We start from the raw sequence: 11,431 nt of genomic DNA on the forward strand, positions 1-11,431 counted from the left end.
GCTCCCCCTTTCTGTCTTTTTCATGTGCCGCCGTAAATCAGTTGGAGTGCAGCTGGACCTCCGGGCTCTCTTTGAGCTAGCGCGCAACCTGACACACGCATGGGATTAAAGGCGGCGCCAAGGTAAAGCTACTGAGTTGTGTAACCTAGATCTTCTCCCTGCCTATACTGTGACTTCTCCCCAGGGGCCCCCCCCGCGGGTGGGCGCCCCCCCCTTTCTGCTTTTTTCATGTGCCGCCGTAAATCAGTCGGAGTGCAGCTGGACCTCCGGGCTCTCTTTGAGCTAGCGCGCAACCTGACACACGCATGGGATTAAAGGCGGCGCCAAGGTAAAGCTACTGAGTTGTGTAACCTAGATCTTCTCCCTGCCTATACTGTGACTTCTCCCCAGCTCTTTCTCATCGATCAATGCCTGAACTCTTGCTTTAGATCTTGTAGGATTGTCTCCAAGCAGATCCCACTGGAAAGAGGGTTTTCCACTTGGAAGAAATCTCCGGCAAGGAGGTCACTCAGTGAACACGCATGGAAGGAATGGCAGGAAGCAATTGCTCCCAAGCAACCGAGTTCATCTTGGCAGGGTTCCCTGAGGCACCAGCAGCTCAGGTTGCCCAGTTCCTGCTTTTCCTGCTCACCTACCTTGTCACCATCCTGGGGAACCTTGGGATGATTGCCTTGATCAGAGTCAGTCCCCTGCTCCACTCCCCCATGTATTATTTCCTGGGCAACCTGGCTTTTGTGAACCTCTGCACTTCCACCATCATCACCCCCAGGATGTTGGCTGGGGTTTTGTTGGGGAAGAAAGGAATCACCTATGCCGGGTGCATGGCTCAGGTGTTCACTTTTGACCTGTTTGAGATGGTCGAGTGCGTCCTGCTGGTTGTGATGGCTTATGACCGATACGTGGCTGTTTGCCACCCCCTGCTCTACCCCCTTGTAATGTCCCCAGAGCGCTGCTCCCGGCTGGTGACTGGGTCCTACCTCCTGGGGCTGATCAACGGTGTGGGACAAACCATCAGCATGTCCAACTTGTTCTTCTGCGGCTCCAGCGCCATTGATCTGTTCTTCTGTGACATTTCCCTGCTGATCTCGCTCTCTACCTCCAACACCACCCTCAGCCTCAACATCATGAGGACATCATCTTTGCTCGGTGTTTCCAGCATCCTGGTGGTCCTGGTGTCCTACATGGTCATCATCTCCACCGTCCTGAGCACCAGCTCTGCCGGAGGCAAGCGCCAAGCCCTCTCCACCTGTGCCTCCCACCTCACCACCGTCAGCACCTTCTATGGGTCACTGATTTTCATGTACTTAATCCCCAGGTCAGAAACCTCCAGGGGAGGAGATAGATGGGCTGCTGTGCTCTACACTGTGGTGACCCCTATGCTGAACCCCTTGATCTACGGCCTGAGGAACCAGGTGGTAAAGGAGGCTTGGAGGAGACTCAGGAAAAGAAAATCAGCTTGGATGTTTTAACCTTGTGGCCAGATACACTGGAGGTGTGGGTGATAGCCTGGGATTTTTGTGAAATATGTCAGGACATTTTCAGGGCCTTCTGCACTTTGATTTAGGTTATATGCTGGCTGGTTCAGTATCAGCTGAGAATAACAATTTCACTCCAGTTTTGGTGTTTGGATGAGGCTTGGAGCAACCTGGTCTAATGAAAGGTGTCCCCGCCCACAGCAGGGCGTTGGAACTGAATGAGCTTTGAGATCCCTTCCAACCCAAACCATTCCAGAATTCTGTGACATATTTGGTGTTAAATGTTTTGGTGCACAAGCACTGCATATGTGAAAAAAACCAAAACCCTCCAATTTGTGTTTTATCTCACCATGTGCCAGGTCCATGGTGAAATCCAGAGTGATGGAGCTCTCCTAGAGACACAGAATAACTTGGGATGGAGGAGAAGCTGCTTGGTTGGATTAAATCAAGGCAGGATCAAGGAAATTGCTGATTTATTGATGACATACAACTCACAGGCACTCAGGGTCAATCAGCTGAATCCTTTGTTCCCAAAGCTTCCTGATAATTCCCTGGTTATTATTTAATCCAGCTGCCTGGATCAATCCCCTTGAACTATTCATGCTCCTGTTCCTCTCTTATCAGCTGTGCTGACCCCCCCATGGAAGGGACCCCAGAGGCCCTCAACTCACATGCCCACAGATACGGAGACAATGTCCTCAAGTTGCACCAGGGGAGGTTTAGGTTGGATATAGGGAAAATTTCTCCATGGAAATGATTGTGCAGCCCTGGATCAGGCTGCCCAGGGCAGTGGTGGTGATGCCTGAAGAGGCCTCCTAGAAACAGAGACTAGACGGGAGTAAGGGAATAAAGGTGGGTATGGGTGGACTTGATGATCCTAGAGGACTTTTCCCGCCTAACCAATTCCATGATTCTGTGATCAGGACCATGAACTGGGACCTCCTTGTGCTACTCCTGCTGTTCTCCCACCCTTCTGATCCTCCCTGCCACCCTCAGGACGTTGTTTAATTTAGATGCAGAGAAGACAGTACATTTTTTCTTTAAATATGACTAAAGACTATTTTTAATCTTTAATCTTTCTTTTAATGTTTTATTTAAAACATAAACCCCCCATAATTATTAATTTAATAAAACATTGAGACATTTAAAACATAAGCCCCAGAACAACTCTTCTTGCTCCAGGGCCTTAAAACCATTGTTTGGCAATAAAATATTGAATATTTTTAATAATATTTGAAAAATATTCAATATTTGAATAATAGTTTGAGAAACCATTCAGTGACTTTTGTCCATCTGGTCTTGCCTTGACCATCACCTGACCTTTAAACAGGAACATGAGCCCTTAGTGAATTAAACCCTGAGTCTGTGGCCATGGCATTGTCACTCTGCATGTTGTGGCTTCATGCTGGAGCTGCTGCTCTCAAAACCGAAAGGTTTTGGCTCATTTTGGAAGTGGGGATTGGGTAAATGGGGGTGAACTGTGTCCAACTTCTGTGAGAACAGCATCTGACCATGAGAGGAGCTGCGACCATCAGCGGGGTTTGAGGAAAGAAATGGAACATCCAGCACTGATATTTGCTCCTGAGAGACAAACCCCCTTCATGTGTCATCCTGTGTCCCTGCCCGTGGCATGGGATGGAATGAGATGAGCTTTAATGTCCCTTCCAGCCCCAGCCATTCCAGGATTCTCTGGCCAATGCAGATGACTGCAGGTGAGTCTCCTGCAGCCATTTTGAAGCACACATTGCAAAATGGCTTTTCAAAATGAGCTTTCCTGGTCAAAAATGGGCAGATGGAAACCAAAAAAACTTGGAAAAGGGAAAATGCTGAGTGTTGCCCATGGGGGAATAATTGTCCCAGACACTGGGACAGGCTGGAGAGCAGCTGTGGACATTGTGGTGGCCACCAAGATGGAGATGAGCCATCGATACTTCCTGAGTGCAAGGACATCCACCAGCAGCTGGAGAAAAGCACAGACAGCCACTCAAGTGACTTCCTGCAATGAACCTCTGACTGAGATCTGGAGGAACAGCTTTTTTGGGGTGGGGAGGGGAGAAGAGAAATATAGAATTAGAGAAGAATTTTAAAATCTTTCAAATTCAAGCCTTTAGCAAAAGTCCTTGTTTTGGTGTTTCCTCCCAACAACGTTGTGTTCACAAATGGCATCACTCAGGCTCTGCAGGCATCAATTCCGATGTCCTGTGGGGATCCCATCCCTAAAACTCCAGGGAGGAACCTCGGGATGGCTCCCAGGGGCTCTGGGGAAGGCTCATTTTGTGTTCAGGTGCCTCAGAGACCCTGTGGTAATTGGTTGCATGGGGATGGGGCTAAACTTAAATATTCCGGCCACGTTAGAGGATGGAAACAGAAAAGTTCCGGGTTTTGGCCAGACTGATGGAGTGTGTGGACTTCAGCTCAAGGACCTGTGAGTATCTTATTAACCAGAGAGGCTGAAATTTTAAGTGGTTTTGAGACAATTTTTTGCTGGATGGGGAAAATTATCCTTCCCAAGTGTTTGTGGAAGCAGGAACTTGTCCATGAAGGTTTTTATGGAATATAATAAATAACTCCAGGAAATCTCGAAGGTCCTTCCTGATGGCAAAACATTTACTCCAGCACATCTGAACCTTAATTCCTGACTCAAATTTTGGATGAATATTCCTCATATCAGCAGAATTGGGAGGCTCACTCTGGGCAAATTGACTGAAGGGTCTGTCTGAACCTAAAAGTCTTGAATTCGGCTCATCCTCATCACCAGAAAATGTAAAAATAAATTGCAGCAGGAGAGTTCCTGCAGAGTTTTCCTTTCATGCCAATTAGCAATTGAAACACTTCTCCAAACCCTGGGCTGTCTCTCAATCCCTGAATCTCAATTTCTTACACCAGTCCTTTTTAATTCTATATTCTGAGAGATAAATTTAAATATATATAATTACATATAATATAGAAAATTAAATTATATGAATTAGGAAAATATTTATATGTATTAATTATATATATAGCTGCATATATAAAATATATATAAACCTCTATATTAACTTTTTTTATATATTAAAATGGTCATATATATATATATATATATATAGTGGTAAATAAATTCTCAAGCTGCCATTTAATTTCCCGAAACTATTTGAGTTTATTTAACTAATTATGTTTATTTACCAGTGCAGGTCTTCTCCTTAAGGAGCTGCTTCCAAAGTCATCCATTCCCAAGGGAAATTTCCTCCTCCAGGGGCGGGCAGTGACAAACCCCTTGGTGTTCCTGTGAATGAGGATTACAAACAGCAGGGTTTTTGGTCAAGTTTTGATGCTCTTTGTGAGGGCAAATTATTCCTGTCTTCCACACTAATATTGGAAGAAATCTGGGTTTATTTCTCCCTGGAAATTTTGGTCTAGGAAATAAAATCTGATCAAGCAAAAAGGGCCTGAGATGTGAGCAAACAGGTGAGATTTACCCAAAATAAGGCTGCAAGGAGTTGCTCTGTTGCAAGGAGAGGGCCTGAGGTGGGAGCCTGTTCTCATGACAAATAATCATCCAAGCTCAGGGTCTCTGAGGTGAAACCCAGGAATTGATCACGGAATCCATGGTTTGGGTTGGAAGGGACCTTATGGATCCTCCAGTGATGTTCCACGGGCAGGGACACCTTGTGCTAGCCCAGGTTGTTCCAAGTCCTGTCCAACCTGGCCCTGAAGATCAATCATTTCATAGCAGCACTACCTGGATTATTTTCCAATTTACATCTATTTCTTTCTATTTATTTGAACTGTATATCAGCATCTTACTCCCCCCAGTTCCTCATGGCACCACAACATTTTTGGGGCCTCCAGGGTTTTAAAACCCTTTTCTTTCTCCACTTCACACTTCTCAAAGGAATGACACAAACATCACCATATTTAAAGAGTTTTTTAAGTTCCAGTTTGAACCTGAATTTCAGAGTTTCACAGGAAGGAGGGAAGAATTTTATTTTATTTTCATATGTTCTGACTCTTCAAAAAAATTTTTAAAGATGTCCTGACCTGTCACTGGTGCTTTGTCTCCTTTGGATCTTCTAAACCAATGAGGCTTGGGGTTGTTTTTTGGGTGGTTTTTACTGTTTTCAGTTTGGTTTTCAAATTAGTAAAGATTTCTAAAGTCAGGATAAATTACTGTAGTTAATGCTTTGAATCTGATGAGTAACAACCCCCTTAATGTGTTCAGGAGGTGGAATAAACCTTCCAATGTGCAAAGTGATTTATCAAACCCAATCAGTGGCTAAACCAGACTAAAACCATTAGAAACAAACTCAGTAGTGAACTTTGGCTGCTTTAAAATGTATTTTGAACCAAACAGTAAATCCCACAGTTCCTGCATCTCCAGGTTATGTTTGCTGATAAAAATAAAGGCATTTTTAACGTGTTTGTGCAGAAAACAGGAATGTGCTGACCCTGCATCTCCGTTTTCTTACAGCACCTGCATTAGGATGGCAGCCAAAGGAAATGGAACCTCCAGTGCTCACTTTGTCCTCTTGGGATTCTCCCAACAGGGCAATGTCCAGGTTATTCTCTTTGTGGTCTTCCTGGTGATCTACGTGATCACCCTGCTGGGGAATGTGGGGCTGCTGGTGTTGATCCGGCTGGTTGCCCAGCTCCACACCCCCATGTACTTCTTCCTGAAGCCTGTCCTTTCTGGACCTCTGTTATTCCTCCTGCATCACTCCCAGGCTGCTCTGGGATCTCCTGGATGAGGAGAAGGTCATTTCTCATGCCGCATGCCTCACACAGTTCTATTTCTACGTGGCCTTTCCCACCGCTGAGTGCTACCTCCTGGCTGCCATGGCCTACGACCGCTACGTGGCCATCTGCAGCCCCCTGCTCTACTCCCTCTCCATGTCCCGAGGGCTCTGTGTGCTTCTGGTGGCCAGCTCATGCCTGGCAGGGGTCACAAATGCCACCCTCCACACGGGCCTGGCCCTTGGGCTGAGCTTCTGTGGCCCCAATGTCATCGACCACTTCTACTGCGAGGGGCCCCTGCTCTTCGCTCTCTCCTGCATGACCCCGCACCTAACGAGCTGGGGATGTTTGTCATGGCAGGCTTCAACCTGGCTGCCACCATCCTGGCCATCCTGCTCTCCTACGCCTTCATCCTGACTGCCATCCTGGGCACGCGCTCGGCCGCGGGGAAGCGAAAAGCCTTCTCCACCTGCACGTCCCACCTAGCTGTCGTGGTGCTCTCCTATGGATCCTTCATGGCCATGTACTCCCAGCGCAGCTCCAGGAGCTCCCGGGTGCAGGACAAGGTGGCCTCGGTGTTCTACACCATGGTCACCCCCATGCTGAACCCCTGCATCTACAGCCTGAGGAACCAGGAGGTGAAGGCTGGGCTCTGGAGACTGATAGGGAGGAAAGGTTCTGCTGAGAAATAGTATTTCCTTTTTTATTTGTCTTTGCTGCCTGATACTATTTGAATTTCAGGAATTTAAGCCCTTCTTGATCACTTGTAGAGCTTGAGGACCAGGGACTCTTCATCTGTTCTGACTACAGCTGCTGCAACCATTTCCTTCTTTTAGGATGTAAAAAAAGAGAAGCTTTTCTCTTTTCTCTCACACACCTGATTGTGACTCCTTCTGTATCTGCCTCTCTGGGTTTTTAGACACATCCCTGATAGTGTAAAAATAAAATGCAGCAGGAGAGTTTCTAAAGTGTTCTCCCTTCTTCCCAATTAGCAGTTGCAGCACTTCTCCAAATCCTGAGCTGTCTCCCAGTCCTTGAATCTCTACTTCTTACTGTAAGAACTGGTGTTCTTTTTATTTCCCTGTGATGTCAAGAAGCCAATTACATATTTCAAGAGATAAATTTATATATATTTTAAGAAAAAATATATAAGGACATTTTATAAACAAATTTTCTTTATATACATAAAGAAATTTATGTATTAATATCTTTATACACATAATTTCATATATATATAAAGAAGTGGGACATAAACCCTCAAACTTCCATTTAATTTCCTGAAACTAATGGTGTTTATTTACCAGTGCAAGTCTCCTCCTGAAGGAGCTGCTTCCACAGTCATTCATTTCTAAGGGAAATTTCCTGTGTGCCACCCCAGGGTGGGCAGTGACCAAACTGAAGGCCCAAGCTTGCTGAAGGAGCAGAGAGCCATCATCTGCCAGCTCCTATGGATTCTGGTGGAATTTTGATCATATTTTGGCTTTATTATTAAAGAGGTTTTGCTTAGTTTTGGGCAATTGTGTGATTTCCCCTCTAAAATAAATCATGAGACACAGAGGAAGGATGAACAAACTGTGGGAAGTACAGTGAAACTGAGCACAGAAGGAGAGGCAGGGATGCTGACCAGGAGCAGATACGGGGTAGAAACAGTTACAGAATCCCATAATCATTTAGGTTGGAAAAGCCTTCTAAGATCATGGAGTCCAGCTGTTAACTCAGCACTAACCCGTGTCTGAGCTCAGTCTGTAGAGGTGACCCCTGAGAGCCCCTTCCAGTGCCTAAAGAGGCTCCAGGAGAGCTGCAGAGGGACTCTGGGCAAGGGCCTGGGGTGGCTGGACAAGGAGGAATGGCTTTACACTGACAGAACATTTAGATGGGATATTGGGAAGGAATTGTTCCCTGTGAAGGTGGGGAGGCCCTGGCACAGGGTGCCCAGAGAAGCTGGGGCTGCTCCTGGATCCCTGGGAGTGTCCAAGGCCAGGCTGGATGGGGCTTGGAGCAGGCTGGGATAGTGGAAGGTGTCCCTGCCCATGGCAGGGGATGGCACTGGATGAGCTTTAATGTCCCTTAACACAATCCCATGGCAACACATTGACCCTCCAGCTTTTTGGCTCCAGGGCCTGGAACTGGCAAACAAAGCAGCTGGAGAAGTTCACTTTGTCTTTAACAAGGAAGAAAGTTTCTTCCTTGTTTTTCTTTGTTAATTAGTCTCTCATGGCTTGTTAAGAAGAATGACAAAAATTGTTGTTGAAAAGCCCTCTGAGGAGCTCCATGATGATGATTAGGAAACTTTCTTGGCAAAGCCCAGGAGATCTTGTTAAGCTGATGATTCCTTGAAGGGTGGTTGGTCCCCAAGGATCTCTTCTTGCCCTGGGAATGGGAGCAGCATCACTTGTGGTGGAAATAGCTGTGACCACCTGTATGGTGGGACTCTGGAGCATCAGACCTGCTGGTGGGCTTTCTTAATTCTTCATTAAAACCTGAAAATCTTGAACTGAAGGAGAGTGGGTTTACACTGGGTATCGGAAAGAAATCCTTCCCTATGAGGGTGGTGTGGCCCTGGCACAGGTTTCCCAGAGAAGCTGTGGCTGCCCCATCCTTAGAAGTGTTGAAGGCCAGGTTGGACAGGGCTTGGTCCAGTGGAAGGTGTCCCTGCCATGGCAGGGGGTTGGAATGGCATGAGCTTTACAGTCCCTTCCCACCCAACTTTGATATCAGAAGTCTCTGTCTTGCCAAGCCCTTTATCATCTACTTATATCGATTCCAACTTCTTCATCCAGCTCCAGATCCACCTTTCCCAGGTGGAAGCCATTTTCCCCCAGACCTAAACCACCTCTTCTCCTGCTGTTTTTTTCCAGAGAAGGAGGACACTGTTCACCATCCATTCACTTTTCAAATGGAACTTAATGCTCATAGAACTCCTCAGAACACAACATCTACACAACACAATGCCAAAGAGAAAATTTTCCTGCTTCCACCTTTCCCTGCCACAGCCAAGGCCTATCTCCCTGTGGAGTCAGAGCTCATCCCACCCCTCAAAGGTGTCAATGGGTGAGGGACAACCACAATCAGGTGTGTGGAGAAGAGGAGGAAGAGGGGGAAGTGTCTGCTGACCTTATCCAGACCACCCCTATTGTGAAAGGAAGTTGCAGGATTGCAACTCAGTTTGCCCTCAGAAATGACAAATATCCTCTGCAATTCGTTGGGATGAGCAGAAATTAGGAGGTTTTTCCATTAAAAGTGCATGCCAGGAAAAGATGAAGGATTGCTGCTCTCCCCCCAGTGTTGTGGCCATTCCTGTATCTTCTTTATTGAGCCATGATTTGGAGAACTGTTGTTTTTGGCTTTTTTATGGCCTTTTCCAAACCCAGACAGCTCCCATCTGATCCATAGATCAGATGTTAAGGATTCTTTCTCCTATGAAAACCAGACACATGCTTAAATTTTGAGTGAAACACACTTGTTAGGTTTTCATGGTGTGTTTTGGCACTTGGACGCTTGCATTCCCCTTGATATTCCAAGGTGTATCTTGAGATCCTGACTTGCATCAGTTTTTTATCTTTCTAACTCTGGCAAAAATGCACTTTTTAAGCCTTTTATCTTATTTTTTTACCAATCAAATTAAAAAAGAATCTTCCTCTTCCCAAATGCTCCCTCCCACCCCAGAAGCTCAACTCTAATAAATAACTCACAGGTAGTAATGAGGAATTTTATTGGAGTTTAGGGATAAGGACAATAATCTTGCAAGAAAAATACATATTGCTCAGTGCAAAATAAGTTATAAACCAATAAAACTGTGATTTTTTCTTCCTGAGAGAAAGAGAGGTTTAATTGGAATAATAGCCTGGAATAATTCTGAGTGATTTCTTTCGACAGGCTGCTGGCTGCAAAGGGAATTCAAGTTTGAAGCTCCCACTCCTGGTTTCCTCCCAAGGAATATGTGACTGTGAGGTCTATTTCTCTAGGATAAATATTGTAATTGAGTTTTGTGAGGAATTGTGGAAGAATCTATATAAAATTGTTAGGATCAGGGAAAAATCTGATTATTTTTATGGATCATCTCTTACTTTAGAGGAATGGTTTGCTTCCACAAGGGCATGGAGTGGCAGGACAACATGGAATGGCTTTAAGCTGAGACTAGGTTTAGATGGGATTCTGGGAAGAAATTCTTCCCTGTGAGGGTGGTGAGGCCCTGGCACAGGTTTCCCAGAGAAGCTGTGGCTGCCCCATCCCTGGAAAAGTTCCAGGCCAGGTTGGATGGGGTTTCGAGCAGCCTGGTCTAGTGGAAGGTGTCCCTGGCCATGGTGTGTAGGACCAGATGATGATCTTCAATGTCCCTTCCAACCCAAAGCATTCCAGGACTCCCTGATGCCATGAGTTGCACCTCTCTGATGCCGGCAGTGGTTTAACATCCTCCTCCTGCACTTCCCCAGCGCTGCCTTCACCTCCTTGTTCCTCAGGCTGTAGATGAAAGGGTTGAGCATGGGGCTGACCACAGTGTAGAAGACAGAGGCCACCTTGTCCCGGCTGCCATGCCGGGACGCCGGCTGCAGGTACATGAAGAACAGAGCCCCATAGAACACGGACACAGACACCAAGTGGGAGGCGCAGGTGTGGAAGGCTCTGGCCCTGCTGGGTGCCAAGCGCATGCCCAGGATGGTGTGGAAGATGCGGCCGTAGCAGAGCAGGATGACCAGGCTGGGGCCCAGCCCGGTGGGGGGGGGCACGGGCCCCAAATGTGCAGCTGGTGTAGATGAGGGCACTGAGGGAGGCCACGAGGTAGGACCAGGCCACCAGCTGCCAGCAGGCCCGAGGGGACACGACTGTGACGTAAAGCAGGGGGTGGCAGATGGCCACGTGCCGGTCGTAGGCCATGGTGGCCAGGAGGTGACACTCGGCCGTGGCGAAGAGAGCAAAGAGGTGGAATTGTGTCACGCAGCTGGCCCAGGAAATGGTTTTATTCCCAAATAACAGGTCTGTGAGCATTTTGGGGGAGATGATGGTGGAATAGCAGACGTCGGCCAGGGAAAAATGGGCGAGGAAGAAGTACATGGGGGTGTGGAGGCTGGGAGCCACCCAAACCAAGACCATCAACCCCACGTTCCCCACCAAAGTGATGATGTAAATCAACAGGAAGAGCCCAAAAAGAGGGGCCTGTGCCCACGGAGTGTCTGTAATTCCCAAGAGGATGAATTTGGGCTGCGTGTGGTTTCCTCCCATGGCCGGGTGCTACCTGCTGAGGCAAA

General features: G+C 47.0%; 3 protein-coding genes across 3 annotated transcripts; 2 read left to right on the top strand and 1 right to left on the bottom strand.

The window, feature by feature from the left end:
* The first annotated feature begins 530 nt into the window (after positions 1 to 530).
* Positions 531 to 1,801, top strand: LOC103614733 (olfactory receptor 1440-like). Its single transcript, XM_008632710.2, has one exon. It carries the CDS (start codon positions 531 to 533, stop codon positions 1,467 to 1,469), a length of 939 nt encoding a protein of 312 aa, XP_008630932.1. The 3' UTR covers positions 1,470 to 1,801.
* Positions 1,802 to 5,932: 4,131 nt separating this feature from the next.
* LOC103614734 (olfactory receptor 1019-like) lies at positions 5,933 to 6,877 on the top strand. The gene is given in 3 exon segments (XM_008632711.2): positions 5,933 to 6,126; positions 6,128 to 6,501; positions 6,504 to 6,877. Coding segments are annotated over 3 exon segments (939 nt in total). The 5' UTR covers positions 5,933 to 5,935.
* Positions 6,878 to 10,513: 3,636 nt separating this feature from the next.
* LOC103614735 (olfactory receptor 9I1-like) lies at positions 10,514 to 11,431 on the bottom strand. Its single transcript, XM_017732985.1, has 2 exons — positions 10,891 to 11,431; positions 10,514 to 10,814 (listed from the first exon to the last, which is right to left on the bottom strand). Exons 1-2 carry the CDS (start codon positions 11,403 to 11,405, stop codon positions 10,514 to 10,516), a joined length of 816 nt encoding a protein of 271 aa, XP_017588474.1. The 5' UTR covers positions 11,406 to 11,431.

The sequence above is a fragment of the Corvus brachyrhynchos genome, unplaced genomic scaffold (genome assembly GCF_000691975.1).
Source record: "Corvus brachyrhynchos isolate BGI_N302 unplaced genomic scaffold, ASM69197v1 scaffold315, whole genome shotgun sequence".
Lineage (NCBI taxonomy): Eukaryota > Metazoa > Chordata > Aves > Passeriformes > Corvidae > Corvus > Corvus brachyrhynchos.